Source organism: Coturnix japonica, chromosome 7 (genome assembly GCF_054131305.1).
Source record: "Coturnix japonica strain WE chromosome 7, WE-NBRP24, whole genome shotgun sequence".
In the NCBI taxonomy this organism is placed as follows: Eukaryota; Metazoa; Chordata; class Aves; order Galliformes; family Phasianidae; genus Coturnix; species Coturnix japonica.
In genome coordinates, this window is record NC_140669.1 from 10243820 (window position 1) to 10261299 (window position 17480).

At 37.4% G+C, this 17480-nt stretch overlaps 2 protein-coding genes across 7 annotated transcripts in view; one reads left to right on the plus strand and one right to left on the minus strand.

The window, feature by feature from the left end:
* XRCC5 (X-ray repair cross complementing 5) overlaps positions 1-16515 on the minus strand; it is a 41836-nt gene extending 25321 nt beyond the window's left edge. Inside the window, exons 1-11 of the mRNA XM_015868686.3 lie at positions 16478-16515; positions 15873-15986; positions 15594-15777; positions 14618-14666; positions 13620-13742; positions 12593-12781; positions 9922-10036; positions 8061-8199; positions 5989-6101; positions 2672-2734; positions 1282-1419 (exon numbers count right to left, since the gene is read on the minus strand). Coding sequence (XP_015724172.2) covers positions 1282-1419; positions 2672-2734; positions 5989-6101; positions 8061-8199; positions 9922-10036; positions 12593-12781; positions 13620-13742; positions 14618-14666; positions 15594-15777; positions 15873-15986; positions 16478-16495 — 1245 coding nt within the window. The 5' untranslated portion in view covers positions 16496-16515. The remainder of the gene's footprint in view (positions 1-1281; positions 1420-2671; positions 2735-5988; positions 6102-8060; positions 8200-9921; positions 10037-12592; positions 12782-13619; positions 13743-14617; positions 14667-15593; positions 15778-15872; positions 15987-16477) is intronic.
* Positions 16516-16547: 32 nt separating this feature from the next.
* The window catches only part of PECR (peroxisomal trans-2-enoyl-CoA reductase), a 30963-nt gene continuing 30030 nt past the window's right edge, over positions 16548-17480 (plus strand). For all 6 annotated transcript variants that reach the window (XR_014947884.1, XM_085552249.1, XM_015868696.3 and 3 more), the window contains exon 1: positions 16548-16769. The gene's annotated coding sequence lies outside the window, so the exon portion shown is untranslated. The remainder of the gene's footprint in view (positions 16770-17480) is intronic.

The window sequence follows — 17480 nt, forward strand, 5'->3', positions numbered from 1 at the left end:
ATATATCTACATGAAGTATCCCAAGTGATTCATTAGGGCAATAAAAACACAGATCTCTTACTTTTACTGGGTAAAAATCAGTAAAAGGCAGATTTTAAGCAGTAAAAACACAGGATTATTTTGGAATACAGTGATGGCTACACTTCTTAACTTACTATGGGCTGAGTAAAGACCCCTGAGGTCATCTAACACCTTTTTCTTGCACAAAGTTCCATCCAGCCACGTTTTAAATGCTGAAGCTTTGGGTGGTTTTATCACAGCTTACTGTATTAAAAAGGGTTTTTTTGTTGTTTCCCCCCCCCCCCCCCCCCAACATTCTCATGCTAATTTTCCCTTTATTCAAATACCTCCTCCAGTGTATACTACCCTAAATAACTCCTTTCCATCCTTTATGTTTATAGCCTTCATAAGCCTGAAGACTTATGTCCGCCCCCACCTTAGTCATTGCTTAGCCATGCTACATATATTTAGCTCTTTCAGTCGTCTCTCAAGAAAGATCCATGGAAACATACATAGCAAAAATTCTAACTAACTATGTCTTTTTGGGTCTTACAAAACTTAAAAAAAAAAAAAATAAAAAAAAATTTCAGATATGGTGTGTTTCCTTTTTTTAATTAAAAAAAAATAAATAGAAGTTTTATCTTTTTTCATCATCTTTAAGTATCTGTTTAAGTATTTTATGTAATTGCCTTCCTGACTCTCAACTTTAAGAAGCAGCTTGAAGAGCTGTTAGTTCCTCCCCTCAGTCCCAGTTGACTTAGAATTCTAATGACACCAGAGTAACTGGACATGCTTGAAATGCCAAGTACATGCCTAAACTCTGCATTACTAAGCATTACTAACCTGGAAATAAACATGCAGTTAGCGTCAGAGAAGGAATCTAATACAACTTTGAACAGTACACAGCAAGAAAACAGTGGTAACTTGTCTAAATACCTGATTACGCCTCTTCTAGATATCAACAGACTGAGATTTCAAAAATAACAAAATGAAATAATTACTATTAAAAAACAGATCGATTTTATTCAAATCTCTAATGCAGAGAATGCTATTATAAATATATATTATTACTTTTCTGTTTATTTTTCTCCAAAGACACTTACTTAAAACTATTTGTCACCTCCTTGTCCTAAGACTTGGCGTTATGTCATAAGAACACTAGTGTTTTCGTCTGGTATTATACAACACTGCAAATTCGCATGGTTCAATTATAATCATTTATTAACTGGTATTAGCATCTCTAAAGAATGTCTCTAAAAAAAGGTAAAGGTGAAAAGTTACCTCATATGTATCCTTAATGCATGGAAAAGCTACACCAATTTGTGGGTTACATCTTCTATCATAGGCATAACGCACTATAGCTACTACATTCAACTCATCCAATGCTTGAACAAGGGCAGAAAAAGCAACTGCTGCATTCTGGAAAACAAACAAACAAACACAAAACCATACAAGTTCCTATTAGTCTATTGAAAGATACCTTCCACAGTGAATTCAATTGCACTTTCAACTACAACTTCATGTTCACAAAACTTTTTTTTTTTTTAAACATGAAAATTTTGAAAAAGAAGAAACAAAGATCAAATCCTATCATGAGTGGGTCCATTCAAAGCCGAGCATCAGCTTTAGATTCCGCATGTACCACCATTCATACTATGCATGAAGAGCTTCCAGAAACATTATGAGACAAATGGAGAACAAGTCAGATCCTGAATCAAATACAAAGTACTACAGTGATGCTCTTACTTCTCACATTTAAAATAACTTGGAGGTCTGTTCTAAATAGTAGGATGGTCTGTGTGAAAATGAACTTAGTCACCAACTCCAAGTTCCCTGTGCCTCTGCACAAACAATATTTACAGGTTTCTCATTATTCATAAGACACGGTATTTATTTGAGGTACAAACTACTTTTCATTTTAATGGACAATGGTACAAGACAGCAAGTTGCATTAAGAATGCTTCAGTTTTACCAGTGCAGAAGGAACAATTTCAAGCACCACTGCTTTCTTTTGTATTCCATGGCAAACTAACCAAGAAGGTGAAGGACATCCTGGCTTGTATTACAAACAGTGTAGCCAGCAAGAGCAGGGAGGTAATCATTCCCCCTCTGGTGGGGCAGCATCTTCAATACGGAGTTCAGTTTTGGGCCCCTCACTGTAAGAAAGACATTGAGGCCCTAGAGCATGTCCAGAGAAGGACAGCAAAGCTGATGAGGGGTCTGAAGCACAAGCTTTATGAGGAATGGCTGAGGGAACTGGGATTATTTAGTATAGAAAAGAGGAGGCTCAGGGGAGACCCTACTGCCCTATACAGCTACCTGAAAGGAGGATATGGTGAGGTGGGGGTTGGCCTCTTCTCCCAGGTAACTAGTGGCAAGACAAGAGGCTTCAAGCTGCACCAGGAGAGGTTTGGGTTGGATATCAGGAAAAACCACTCCTCTTAAAGAGTAGTCGGGCACTGTGATGGGTTGCCCAAGGAGGTGGTTGATTCACCATCCCTAGAGGCATTCAAGAAACATGTAGACACAGTACTGAAGGGACATGGTTTGGTGGGCAATATCAGTAGTAGGTGGATGGTTGAACTAGATGATCTTAAGATGGTTTTTCCAGCCTTAATGATTCTATGATTCTTTGAAATCACTTTCAGTATTAAACTGGAGTTCATCTCACCTCATCACCTTTCGCTGCAAAGACCTTGAGAACCTGGTTGCCCATGTAACAGTGCCTCTGGATCTACAGATAGAAACAGTCAGAGGTTAGCCTGATGTAAAACAAATGTACCCAGACCAAGTAAATTACTGAACAACCAAAACATTACTCAAACAAGAAGCCAAAGAACCTAACCACTGTGCATAGAGGTTAAGGCTTTGTGTATATTCCATATTTCCATTTTTCACTCATTGTGGATATTCAGCCATATTCCACAAAATATTCCCATGTTCTTCCTGTCAGTAGCAGGAATAAGAGGCTGTAGTACCTGTAGTTATTGTGAGTCTGGATAACATCCAATAATAAGTCAGTGTGGAAAGCTGCAGTAGTTAATAAAACACATAACCTTACTGGCACTATGCTACTTCTATTAAAATTTTGCTAGCAAAAATAAACGAAAAAGGAACTGAAGAAAGTCACATCCTTAATTAATAAAGCTAGTTTAAGAACACTGTGTAGTATTTACAACTGTACCGGCAAAGCAGCACTTCTGTTAGCAGAGTGTGTGCTGCTCATGAACATGGCTGACTGAAAAAAGAAGTGTCACTACTGGGCATCGCTCCAATAACCAGAGCTGCAGAGGCTGAGACACGCTCAGAGAAACAGTGCAATAGTGCAACAGTTGTCAAAGAAAGCATATTGCACTTGTGAAAATGACCTTTCCTTGTTAAAGAAAATCTCCCCAAATTATATTAGCTCCAAACTACACAGTTTCATTATTTAGCAAATTAGCATAATGCTGCTGAACTCAGTGACAACTTGGATCACAGCACATCTGTTTAACATGTTACAGCACAATTCTTGAACTCAATTTACTCTGCCTTCAATTATTCTTTGCCCTTCTGTCTTAAAAGGCTCAGGCATTTGTATGCTCCACATCAATATCTGAAATGTGCATCACCTTTTTTGTTTGCCAAAGAAATGGGTCCTTTGCAATATTTTTAAGTATTATTTTTTGTTTTACACAGCACTGCTTATAAATTAAAAATCAAAGTTTAAGCGGCCTCTGATCTTTTTTTTTCCTGAGGGATGAGAATAACTAAGAAAATAATATGAGGTGGTTCTATTCCTTCTTTAATTATGAATTCAGAGCTGTTCCAGTTTCTGTAGTTATCTTTCCTCTGATTTTTTTTCCTTATATTTTTTAATAAAATTAAATTAAAATTAAAATAAAACCTACATTTGAACTGTGTTAGTAACATGACTTCAAACAATAAAACTCGAGAGTCAAAACATAAGGAAAGCAAATGTCTTAAATTCCACTCATCACTGAAAACCTCCTGATATCATTATCAGTACAATGTAACTTTAATCCTGCAACCAAAATAATTCCATTCTGTTGAGGTATATCCAACTACTATTGGGCTTAAATACTCTCAATTCCAGTTACAGAACCAGAGCATACATTATTTAATATGTAATTCCATTCCTGTTTGTCATTAAATCCATGGTAAAAAAATGTCAAAAGCAATACCTATTTTGTGCACTGAAAAACACAAAAAGTTCTTACTTCCTTAAGGCATGCTTACGCAATCAAAAAAAATTATTCCTGCAATAAATTACATGGAGGCAGTTCAGAAGCATTACTGCACTATCTGACCAACAGGGGAAAAAGACTGCATAGAAAAGGACTGCTCACTTACAGGAGCACGACACTTCTCATCTGCTTTCAAGTCAGTTTCTCTTTTCAATAAAAGAGAGATTTCAAGTTGAAATAGGAGGCCAGTTTCCAGCTAAGAAAACGCAGCCACATGGTACAATACATCTTACAGAAAATAATGCAGATAGTAAGACTCAGCTGTAAACTATTAAGATGCAAGAAAGATGCAAAAAGAAAAAAATAAAATAAATCTCTTTTGTGAATGTTGCTGTCTGAACAGAGGGTTTCAACATGTCAGATCCAGTTTTTGGTACCGCATTTAGCAGCTCCCACTCTCTCCCCGCCCCAGCCACTTTAGTGTGTATAAGCCCAAGCACAATGCTTTTCCTTAAACGATTACTTTCAGTTCATAAGTTATTGTGCTGAGGTTTTTTTGAGCTATTTTAAAATCTGCATTCTTAAGGAACAGCCAGGTTACAGGTCTTATTTAAGCTGGATTCTCATTTCAGTTCATCGGTGTAACTTCCTGGCTTACTCAGTCAATATGCTTTAGATCATCACACCACAACAGTCTAACAGTATCTGTAGTAGTACACAGGGTTCTCTGTGCCAACTGTACAGAAATGTTTAGTTACAACAGGGAGACAGCTGCTGCAGAAACTTCCTCTACTTCATCAGCACCTTTTTTTCTTGGTAAAGCTAATGGTTGCTCAGCCTTTTATCAAGGGTTCTATTTTGTACAGGCACTGAGACTTTTCAAAAAGGAGCAAAAGGGCTAAAAACTTCCAGAGCAGAAGGCAGAGCTACCCTATGGCCTCACTTCAGCACTGAGCATGAAAAGGACTGGGTGCCGTGAACTCCAAGATAAAGTTCCAGTCACCCTGTGCAATATCTTGGAAAAGAAAAAGCAAAGGCAGCTTCAAACTTCTAGGAATTAATGGCATGCACTTCTGTGCATTCTTGTCATGTATCACATTTCCTTCTGGAAAAGTTTTGGTAAGCCTCTACCTAAGTTTTTCCAGGTAAAATAGATGTACCTGTAGCATTAATTTAGTCACAAATGCATCTATTCACAAACACTGAGGATCTTATTGAGATAATGGAAAGCTTTTCAATGATTCTACCTTCATTTTAGTTCTGTGAACTCTTCTACACTTAATTTTTACTATAGAAACCAGAAGAAAGCTAGAATCCACAACTGAATCCTTACGGAAATGAGAAGGAATGCTGTTAGTTCTCAGGTCTTCTTTAACATTTCTATAATGTTAAGGGAAAGGTTTCTTTTGTTTGAAAATAAAAAGAACACACTCCTGGCTGGACAAATCCCAAGAAGGCTTCTGCTTCTTCCAAACAGAAGAGAAATTCATCTACTTTTGTAGATCACTATGTAAGTTAGTAAGATGAAATTAAAACTACAGTATAACTGTAGTCACTCCGTGGAGATTTGAGGTCAGTGGCTTTTGCTTCACTAGAAGGAAGAATGGCCATTTTTACAGATGTCTCTCCTTTACAAGACTACATTACCACCTGCATCTACTATAATCTGCTCCTCTACAGTTGGCTGCAGATACCCCATTCCCAGTTCTGGAATCAAGTACACGACCACAATTTCAACAAATCCAAACAAAAATCAACTGTCTGCAACAACCCAATAGATTGACTAAGTTTAGTACTGTACCTGAGATGATCTGCTGAATCCCAGAACAGAAAAACATTTTGCTTCAGTTTTGTATTTCATTTGCTCTTCATCTTCTTTGGAAAAAGGAACTATATCACTCCCATAGCGAAACCCTGGAAAACAAGAGAGGAGCATCTGGTAAGCATATGGGCCTACAATTCCATCACTGAAATTAGCTCTCTGAATATTTTAACAATGCACGCATACCCCACAGCTACACTCCACACGCTCATCAAATTACTTCTCCTGTTAACAAAAAAAAGCACACACCCTACAGAATCATTTAGTACTTCATAAACAGCAATTGCACTCCTTGCAGATCATTTGACATAACATAACTGCCCTCGTAGTGAGCAGAAAAGATGATAAAGAAACTGAACGTCTAGCCTAACAAAGTTATGATCATAGAATAGATTTAACAAATTGACTACAACACTCTTTGAAAATATAATGAAGAAAAAAAGCATGGCATAAATTATAAGAAGGAAATGACATGACGAGGGATTCAGAGAACAAAACATGTTAACATTGGTAGTGAGATACACCATCATATAATGGAAAGAAATCAAAATGTTTGTATGCGTAAGTGGTCTTTCTATACATTTCTTTTTTAATTCCCTTTACATCACAGGGATACCTACATAAAATAGGAACCTGTTCGTTTCTCAAAGCTATCCTCTGTACCCATCACTCATTTCGCCACCTGAAGTTAAAATATCCTCCCTGTATCATCATCAAATTATTATACCGACACAGACCAAGGGCTGCATATCTTAGGTGAGATGAAAGCAGAAGAAACAGAAGCAAATCTCTGGATGAAAAGCCTATATGCATTCAAATTTTCTGGAAACTGAAAGGCAAACAAAGCAGATAAAACAAATGGTATTTTTGTATGGGTGTTTCAAATGCAAAATATTGTCTAATTATGCCATTTCTCAAAACATCCATGGGAATCTAAGCCATCATCTGCTCCTTAAGAAAAATATCATACCACTGATAAGAGAAATTTTTAGTCTCTTTTGTTCCTATTGAACCATTGACAACATACTTTTTGTTTCTTTTTACCAACACCGCACAGCTTTTCTCCAGCTGAGGCAATTCAAAGACACCAGCAAAGAAGAGTCTAAACTGCTTCAAAATATTCACTATAAAAAGTGGATTTAAAAAAAAATAATAAAAATTTTGAAAGAATAAAGTACTCAATTTTACCTGTCACTTCAGCTAAAGAATCAGATACAAGTTTATATCTCGCACTGTTTGGGGGACATTTTTATCTGCTATTTCTATAAAACACTTCTGCTACAATTCAGAGGTTAAAAGGTTAAATTAAAAAAGCAAACAAAGCATGACACATCCACATTTTAAAGTTTATCTTATTCACTTAACAGCAAATTCCATATTGTTATCTGAATAGCTGCGCCCTTTTTAATTAATAGACTTGTCCCAATTATGCGGGACTCAAACTGCAATCTGGAAAAAAAAGAATTATTCAGAAACAAAATCTAGAATAAAATAAAAAATCACATATTTGCTTAATATTGTTTGTTTTTTTTTAAAAAGTTGATTATTTTGTTCTGCTTCTAGGACCTTCAGTCCTCACAGGAATTTAATGCATTTGGAAAGAAACACTCTAAATACCACCGCTCCATACCATACCACTTGTGTGAGAAGTTAAGCTAATAGAATTGTTTTATATTTCTTTCTGCAGACTGTGTAGAGCAGTTGTTTATCTAGGAAAAAAAAGTGTTAGGAAAATATTCATGTTATCAGCACCACTGGAGATTTGAATAAAAGGTAACATCACTGACTACAGAACTGAGATTGCCTTCCATGTTGTATTGCTGAGGAAGCTGTAGTCCCCTCCAAGTTCCACCTTGTGGTATTATTACTATCATTCCTACTACTAGGAAGTAAGAGAACTTTCACAATGTGTGAAGACAGATGGCTTACAGAGTTTACATTTTTAAATCACATTTATACTTTCGAGTAAATCGACTAAGCACTTTTTAGTTCTATAAGAGTACAGCCATTATCTCTGGTCTGCCCCCAGGATGCACACAAAGAAGTCATACCTTGAATAGTTTCATCTTTCTGAACCTCTGTCTCATCATCATCATTTAAACAGTAAACGGTTTCTCTCTGCACGTCTTCTTTTCTGAGGGTTTTAGCATCCACAACTGTCCAAATTTTTTTCACCTTCTCTTCTGTGATCTTGAGATTCAAATTTGAAGAAAAGGAACATTTAATGTTTCAGTTGCATCTAGAATTCTTACCATATCACAAACAAAAGTCTTAGACCAAGTACTAGTTTATTTTGCCAGTGAAAGAGAGCCCAAACATACATCCCTGATTGCTACTACACTGCTTTCAGCACACCATTTCATCCTTATGAGAGCTGTCATCCAGCTTTATCATATAGACTGCATATTTGCTGTGGTTATTATAAATCATGGGCTACATGATTTGTGGAAGTCATGCAACTTGCTATTTATTCCACTTCCTTTACTCGCACACTCTTGACAAAGTATTAAGGTGCATGTTAAAGATAAAAAGACAGCACTCATTCAGTTTGTTTGCCTGAATTAGGCATCACATTAATACATAGCAGTATAAAAACAACAACAAAAAAAACACCCTATCTTACTATAGCTTCTCCAAAAAGCAGAAGATACAAGCTGCATCACAGGACTGGGCAGGGAAAAAAGAAAAAAATCATATAAATGCAATCAACGAACATTTCCTGACTACAAGGAAGTAAATATGCTTGCTTTCTTCTTTGAAACTGATGGCGAAGTTAATAAATGAGAAGAAAAAATGTAGAGCTGGGTAGAAAACAGAATGGATTATGGCAGTAGATACCACAAGTCTATTTCTAGCTGTGCTCCAGCTGCTATATGACCTCAGGCTAGCAACTTGGTTCACATTGCTCACTCACAGGGTTACTATATTATGTATGTAAACACCTTGGGGAAGGGATTCTTACTGTGGACTCACACAGGCTTTGGAAGAATATCCCAATCAAAAAATATTTATAAGTTTAAAAAAAAAAAAGATGGGCCCACAGAGGGCTCTTCCAAGGCTACATGCCTGTCCTTCAAAAATCAGATATATTTTAACTTCTTAATATGCCTTGACTCCTTACAGTTCCAATAAGACCTTTAGTCTTGGATTCTAATAACAAATCAACCTCCATCTCACCACCAGATTCATCTATACTGCCATGCTATACAGTAACCTACTTCTTCAGTTAACGGAACTTCGCACATCTTTTTGTGTTTAAATATATTCCTTTCTAGCACTGTGAAGGATCAAAAGAAAACACAAATGAAACAGACCACATATAAGCTCTGTCCAACAGTATAAAGCAAACAAGTTGAACACATCTTTTTCAAATGGGAAATAATAACAGATGCAACTTGAAACGATAACTGGTGTAACATTTACACTCATTTTACACACAAATGCAGGCCTAGGAGTTAAGAGAGAAAAATAAATCTCATTGAGCTACAGATACCACTGATACCAAATGGATGCAATGCATCAAATGCTGCAGATGCACTGATACCAAATGGAAAGCTACACACAACTGCAGCATTCTTAAGCTCATCAACTTCCTACCATTATCACACAGCATAGGTGGCAATTACATCTATTTCTGCGCATCATGAATTTCTGTTAACACAGATACAACACGGTGAAGTTAAGAGCTGCTGTGTGAACCTGAGTTTCAGATACACTTGTTTCTATATGCAAAATCTCTGCATTATTTTGGATGCTTTTTCAGGTTCTTTTTTCTTTTTCTTTTTTGGTGTTTTTGTTCTTTTGGTGGGTTTTTGTTCTTGTTGTTTTGTTTTCTGCCTTGAAGGATAAAAATTGCAGCTGCACCCAACTGATTGCTAACATACAATAAAATATATGATTTTGTGGACTTACTGCTTTGTAGGCCACAATCTTTATAGACAAATCGGAACCAATAGTTAAGTTGCACGGCCAAGGTATAGGTCTTCTTTCTATTTTCTTAAACATTGCAAGACGCTCCATGCTCTCTCTGAACAAAGGAATCAAGATGACAGTAATGAACTCTTTGGTGAACTGTAATAAAATTACAGACAATACACTTCCTTCAGGGAGATGCAGGGGACTAATTGTTTCAGCTTAAATGGCATGAAGCATTAGAAAATAAACTCTATGAATAATCGTGTCATTAACCATTGTCAGAAAAGAGAAAGAACAAAAGAGGTGGCAGAGTAGATTATTCCCATCTTGAGTCTTCATTATAGTGTGACATTAGGGCATAAAGACAGTACTATCGGTCTTATGAGGAAACTACACAATTGCTTATTAAGCATTTTACATTTCTCTATGCTCAGTCAATTAGGGCATGCAGTTCGCTGAACAACTGAAATTAGAAAAGACTTCTCCAAGTGGTGAAATGTTTTCTGCAATGGAAGCGAAGAAATAAATAATCCAGCTTCAATTAACGTGACTTTGTTTGTGTGGTAATTAACTTCTGACATTTTTTTTAAACACAGTGCTAATGAACTCATTCTTTTCCGAGCATTCAGCTAGAATGAAACAAGCTACTTCAAATATTTCTAGCCTAAACAGCATATGTGCAAGTTCATAAAATACAAGAAAGGGAATTTTAATGATCTCATACCAAAAAGTGTTTATTCAACTGCACAAATTTAAGAAATGGAGTCCAAAATTTAGAAGCTGGAAATAAAAGTGGCTTATAAGACATTATTACAAAATCAAACAGGCTCAACTATTGCACTCCAGAACAGTTTCCAGCTAATGCAAACTCTATTAGATCTTTTGCTATAAAATTCCAGTGCCCAAGTGCTCAGAAAAATGTTATTTTTATTGGATAATTAGACAAACTAGTGCTGATCTCCCCTTTTTCACATTGTAATGAAGCTCAGAACGTACCTCTGTTGATTAAAAGAGTTTGTCTAGCAGAAACTAAGAACAACTCTTAAAAATGCTAATACGGAATTTCACTTATTCTACTTTTCAGCTTTCTTAGGATAAGCAGCTTGGCTTTATGTTTGTTTGCTGTATTTGCCTTGTTTGTATTTTGTTGCAGCTGTTGTTTACTTTCTTAAAACTCTAACAGAAGTATGATAAAAAGAGAAAATACACTAAACTTTCATAATGAGATCAACGTTAGACTTCCCTTTCCCTGGAGAAAAGAAGGGAGGGAGAAAAAAAATGCCCTTTTTTTTTTTTAAAGCAGAAGAGATGTCGATATGGGATTTTTACAATGAATTTGTGACAGCATCATTAAAACTACTTCAATGCACGTTCAAACAGGAATGTGAAAATCAAATACCTGAAAGCACCAAATGCCTAAAAATGTAAATTAAGCTCTATTTAAATTGTCTTTCAATCTCTTGTATTTACAGAATAAAAACACTGCCTATTATCAAAGGCTATTCAGTCACTAAAATGCTAGTAAATGCACACTTGTCTCCTCTACTCTTCAGTCATTTCTCCCAGAAGAATGGAAACAGAAGGACTCCTTGCCTGATAACCTGACTATCAAACCCTAAAACAAAAGAAGAAAATTATCTCACCTTCCTTGCATTACTAATTTATTTATAAATATTTTACCAGCAGAGATAATGAACAAAGGAAAACAAAGAATCCATCTGAAATGGATTTGCACAGCTTCTTAAAGCTTGATAAGCAACTTAACTGCATCTAAAACCTCACATATTCTTAAACAACTAAAGCTTAAGTCCATTAGCTAAATGCCTATTTATCCAAAGATTTTGGATTACCCTTCCAAGTGTGGCACAAATAGAGCTTACACAGTAGCAGGGGCCTATGATAAAATACCTATGTAAAGAAGGGGCCAAGCCAGCAGAGTAGCTTCACACATATGGATTATTCCAAAGGATAAATGGCCCCCAAAAAGGTACCGCTCATCTGCACAGTCTTTTAATGCAAAAACAAGGCCTGTTTTTTTGTTATTTTTTCTCCCCCCCACTGTAGGCTGATGCTGCTCTATAGAATAGCATGGATTATATACACAGTGATACACATTTCAGCACTAATTCATACTACCACTCAGATTATAGTTTAACTGGCTGCTGTAACACAAACCAGATTGGTGGGACAGAGTGAGGGAAGAAAACTTCACAAGTACAATGATAAATAACAATGTTAATTTAAAGGTTTGTGGTAGTTTGACAAGCCAGTGAGTTACAAGAAGTCACAAACCGAGAAACAAAGCTATCATTAAAAGCAAAGTGTTCTATCTGTATTGCGTCACAGATTCCAACTCTTTCAAAAACAACCCTATAAGATCTCATTTATAGAAGCAGTCCCTCAAAAATGTTCCAACAATGGAGATGGAGGAACACAAGTTCTTTAAATTCAGACATTAAAAAACAACATTTCTCCAGTAAAACCTGCAAGCTTTTCTACCTAGTTTAGAGCTACTGACAAAGCTCTACACTGGCAAGCAATGCAAGTTACAAAGTCATAAGATCACCTGACTTTGAAAGACATGTGGCTGTCTAATTCGTTTAATCTTTTTCGGGAAGAAATCAGAAAGTAAATTTAAAGCATTATAAAGAGGACTAATCAAGCTTACCTGAAAGTGTAAATTTCTTCCAGCCCTCCTTTTTCATCTAAAGTATGCATCAACTTCTTTACCACGTCAAGGCCTTCCTTTTGCTGTGCAGTCAATCCCTTTCTTGGGAATGAGCTTTGGTGTAACTGCGAGTATATGCTGGCACTTGCATCACCACGTCCATCAGTACCATCCACTGGAAATGGCAAACTAAGAACAGAAGCAAGAGCTGGTTTTTTTCTGAATTACAATAACCAACCAAAACAATATCTGTATCAATATTCACATTTTCTATGTACAAAAAACTGCATGGCTCACAAAACAAAGAAATATACTTGAGGCCCAACTGGCATTGGTAATGCCTTGAATAGACTGCTGCAGGTATTCTGGGCATCACACTTCAGACTGCCTGCAGCAAAGAATTAGGGAATAAAGACGATACAGATTTTAAAATAACAAGATCTTCATTATTTCCCTTCTCTCTTTCCTGTCTAGTCTTGCTGTAATCTTAGCTTTGGGTCCACAAATGGCTTCAATGAATTTATTAAGTTCACACTACTGTTCCTTAACCAATATAAGATAGAAGTGAAAATAAATAAGAAAAATCTTCAGAAATAAAATTGTAATTTTAATTTCCTCCACAAAATTGTTACCAGCAGCTCTTGTTAACACCCAAAGTTCTGCTTTTAAGAAAAAACTCCTATCAGGAGGCCTACAGTGTGCTTTTACCATCATGTGCAACAGCAAATGCATCTCAGCATTACCAACAATTCCTCAGACCAAAGCCTACATCAGTACCTAAACAAGCAAGGAATTCTTGTTGTAACAGTGAAGACATAGTGTCATACATTTGCACCTCATCTAATTAACAGGACTAGGTTCACTGTAATTCATTGCACAGTTAATTCATGTAACTACTTATCACATATTGCTACACCTCTATAGAAACAAAGTACCAAATGATCACCAGGTCCTTCAAGATCATTATTAAGAATGAATACCTTCTTTTTAAAATCACATAGTGCATAACAGTCACATCCATACTTACAAAAATTGAAGTGAAATTCCTGTTTTCTTCAAGTTAGCAACAATAATTTCCAGCTGATCCTCACTGACGGGACTACTGAGGTCTGTAAACAGTTCAATATGTATTTTCTCAAATTTCTTTCCTCTTAAAATACAAAAAAAAATACACATTTACACATAAGAAGTATTATCCATTAAGTTATTTTCAAATTCAGTACTTGTAAAACAACAAGAGCTGTTCTCTCTATCATTGCTCATATTTTGGGTAAACTTTAACCCACATCTGATTTCCCCAGAACACTTCAATTCCCCAAAATTCAGGACTCTATCCCTGTAACTGTAAACCACTACTTTTAAATGAGCAGCGATCATTTTGAACAACGGAGGTACAATGTTATTAAATACATTAAGGTTGAACTACTGGAACACCAGTTCACTGATCATTAGAAACAACCAAACTTCCAGTCTAAGTAAATTTGTCCACAAGTCAGTAACACTTGGGGTGCCAACATTGTTCCTACAGCTTAGAACAGTGTTTCTGTCCTTGCACAAATTTATGTTGCACTATGCGTATTTAGTCATGTTATCTCTAACAGACTTTATTTTGCAAGACTGAAAAAACATCACCTTCCTAGTTTTTTTCTTCTTTTTTTTAAGTCATGCCAGTATTCGTGTAAACGTACTAGTCCTTTCCTATGCTTTTTAACATCTGATTCACTTTCTTTTTTTTTTAAACAGATCACAAGAAAAGTGACACTATTTAAGTAAAGCACTTGTGCTTTGTACGATGGCATTAGTAGTTTCAGCCATCTATTGCATAGTTTCCAGTTGAATCAAAGCTTGTAGATTGTCCAGGGAAGACAGATGTTTCCTAGGGATTCTTCAGGGACAGAATTATGTAGCATGATGCTTGTTTGGTTACTTTAAAGCAAAACATTTCCTATATTTACACAATCAAATCAGGTCAGCTCCAAAGCCCTAATTCAGAATTCTATTAGAGGCTTTAGGATACATACTTACAATGTTTCCTTCTGAAGCAAGTCCATACACACAATGATTGCATCCAGAACTAAACAAAATTAAGGAAAAATCTCATTTGGAATATTAATCACATCACAGAGATGTTTTGTCTACTAAACTATCCTCTGCCTTCACCCACAAACAAAATTTCCTCCTAATTTCAAAATACTTTTATCATTTTCCTCATGCTAATTTACCTTTAAAGCATCTGCAGCTAACAATCCTTCAATAGGTTCCACTTCATCATAACTTTCAGCAGGAACATATTTTTATCATTGTGAGCAAATCAACTCACCCCCAGAAGATGGAACACGACTCTACTGCTAAGATACAGCTGACTGGCCAGGCCACACCGTTAGCTGAAACAGATTCTGCAGCCTGATGGGAATTTACAACTATCTTGATGTGGTCAGAGAAAGGAATGAAAATCAAAGAACTTAGAACAGTATTTAAGTGAAACACAAGGGAGCACTCTTCAGTCTGCTTTCTTTTAAAATTCACCTTATGCAGCTAATAGAACAAACAACTCACAAAACTAAGTGACATTTGGCAAGATTAGAAATGCTTAGAGACTTGTCAGATTTAATTCTATATAGTCTGGCTTCTGATACTTCTGCTGATATGAGGTATGCATGAAAAACATTTAATTTGATGCAAAAGAATAAACCGAGTGCTGCAATGCTACAATTAGAAATGCATAGCTTATTTGAGGCCTAAAACTACACTGTTACCTTCGTTCTCTTTAATTAAAAGAACACTCTATTAAAGCAATGATTCCTTAGGGCCAAGGCTATTTGTAATAGGTTAAAAGAATGTAGGAAAGTAGCTAATCTGCTTGTGACCAAATTTATAACCACAAATTAGCTGAACTTTTAACAGCCCTTACGCAGAAGCAAACCTGAGCCCACTTCACAACGCTGACTTTCACGCTTCTCCTTAACTGAATCAGTTCAAGCCCTCTACAGCAAAAGGATACAGTCTGCTTGTTGAGAATCGAGCCGAATCGTATTTTGAATGTCTTCTAACAAGCCAAAATCTGGTAGCATTAGAGACCTATGTACAGTTATGTTTCGGTATTGATCCCCACTGGCGAGGTCATTCTTAGTACCACCTGTGCCAAACAAAACTACAGCAACTTCATCTTTACTCTCAGCAAAAACCTGTAACAAGAAAACACAAAGCAGAGGAAGTAACAGAGACAGGTCCATACACACCCACATTAGGCAGACAATGAGATGAACTGAGTCACAAATACCTGTCGCTGCAGAAACTTGGTTATAACCTTCTTGGCTTGTTCCAGTGAAGACTCCTCCCCTGGAGCAGAGCTGCCCATTGTGATACCTACATCCAGGCACAGCACTATAGCTGACTAGGAAAGAAACACAACAAAAAACAAGGCATTCCTTTCACAGTACCTGCTAAGGTGGCACAGAATCATTAAGGCTGGAGAAGCCCTCTAAGATCACCTGCCCACATCCCTCAGTGCCACATCCACGCGGTTCTCGAGCACCTCCAGAGTGAGTGCACCACCCCCCCGAGCCACCACATCACCACTCCGAGAAGTTATTCATCTCCAAGCTCTCATCACTAAAGTTAGTTACAGTGCAGCTGACACACGGCTACGGCAGCTCTTAAGCCTAAAAACACACACGCTCCTCCAGCAGGTACTCAGCTCTGTTACAAAAGACACAACAACACAACTCCCCCACGCATCAAACGAACGAACTGCATTCGTACTACGGCAAAACCTCTCCACTAACAACACCGCAGGCCCAGCGGGAGGATGAATATGCGGCCACTACCACACAGGGACAAGAAAAACCACCTTTCCTCCCCTATCTCCCCCCTATCTCCCCTCACCTTGCCGCCCCGCGCCATCTTGTCAGCGCCTGGAGCCCGGGCAGCGCCACCCAGCGGCGGGATGAGAGACAGCGGGGCTGAGGGAAGAGGCGGCGCCGGACGCCATTCCGGTTCCGCGCTGCTCTTGTGTAGAGATGGACCCGAAAAAAACGAACAAAAACCCCACCTTTTCCCCCTTTAGACCGCTAGATTTCCTCAGTGATCTCTCCAGTATTCAAAAGAACTGACAAACCATTTCTGAAGCAAACTTTAATTCCCGTTTTCTTTGGAGATCCGCAGCGTCCCCTCACAGGTAATCATCAGGTTTGATTAATGAGCTCCATCTGGGGACGCTGGGGCTTTGTTAGCCTGGATTAAGACTTGAAGATCATCGCTGGTAAATGCTTGCCAAAATATGCCTGTGATTAATTGGCTATTTTCATTTTACAGAATGCCGGTCTCTGGGCATAAATAATAAATACGTAAAGTCCCCTGGGCACTCCGTATGCAAGGGTGATCAGCTGTCATCTCATTTGTAACAGAGTGAGTCAGACCTTGGTTTCGATGAGGTTCTCACTCATTTCTCTGCTTATTCTTTCTTGGTTACGTTTCTTTCCACCAAAATAATGAAGCCTGGATAAAAATGAGTACTCCCAGGAAGCAGCAACAAGGGGGCTGTCTTGTTGCACTTCACTGGATGCCTTTGTAAGACAGCGAGGAAAATGGCTTCCCTGTTTCCTTACAAGAAGCATTGTATAACCCAGAGAGTTACAGCTGGGCCCCAGCTGCTTGTGACAGCTCTGAGCAAATGTGAATGGGCTCAGTGTAAAATCAAGATGACTTTGCCTTTCTCCCTTTTGGAGAAACACCTGCTTGCAAACACAAGCCAAAACTATGCTGCAGACTGACACTACTTGTGATGGCTGTTTGGTAATTACTGATGGTTCCCCCAAGAGATGTATGTGTAACATGCTCTGTTTGCTTTGTTGCTTCTGTGGGAAGCACCTGCAGAGAAAAATCCCTC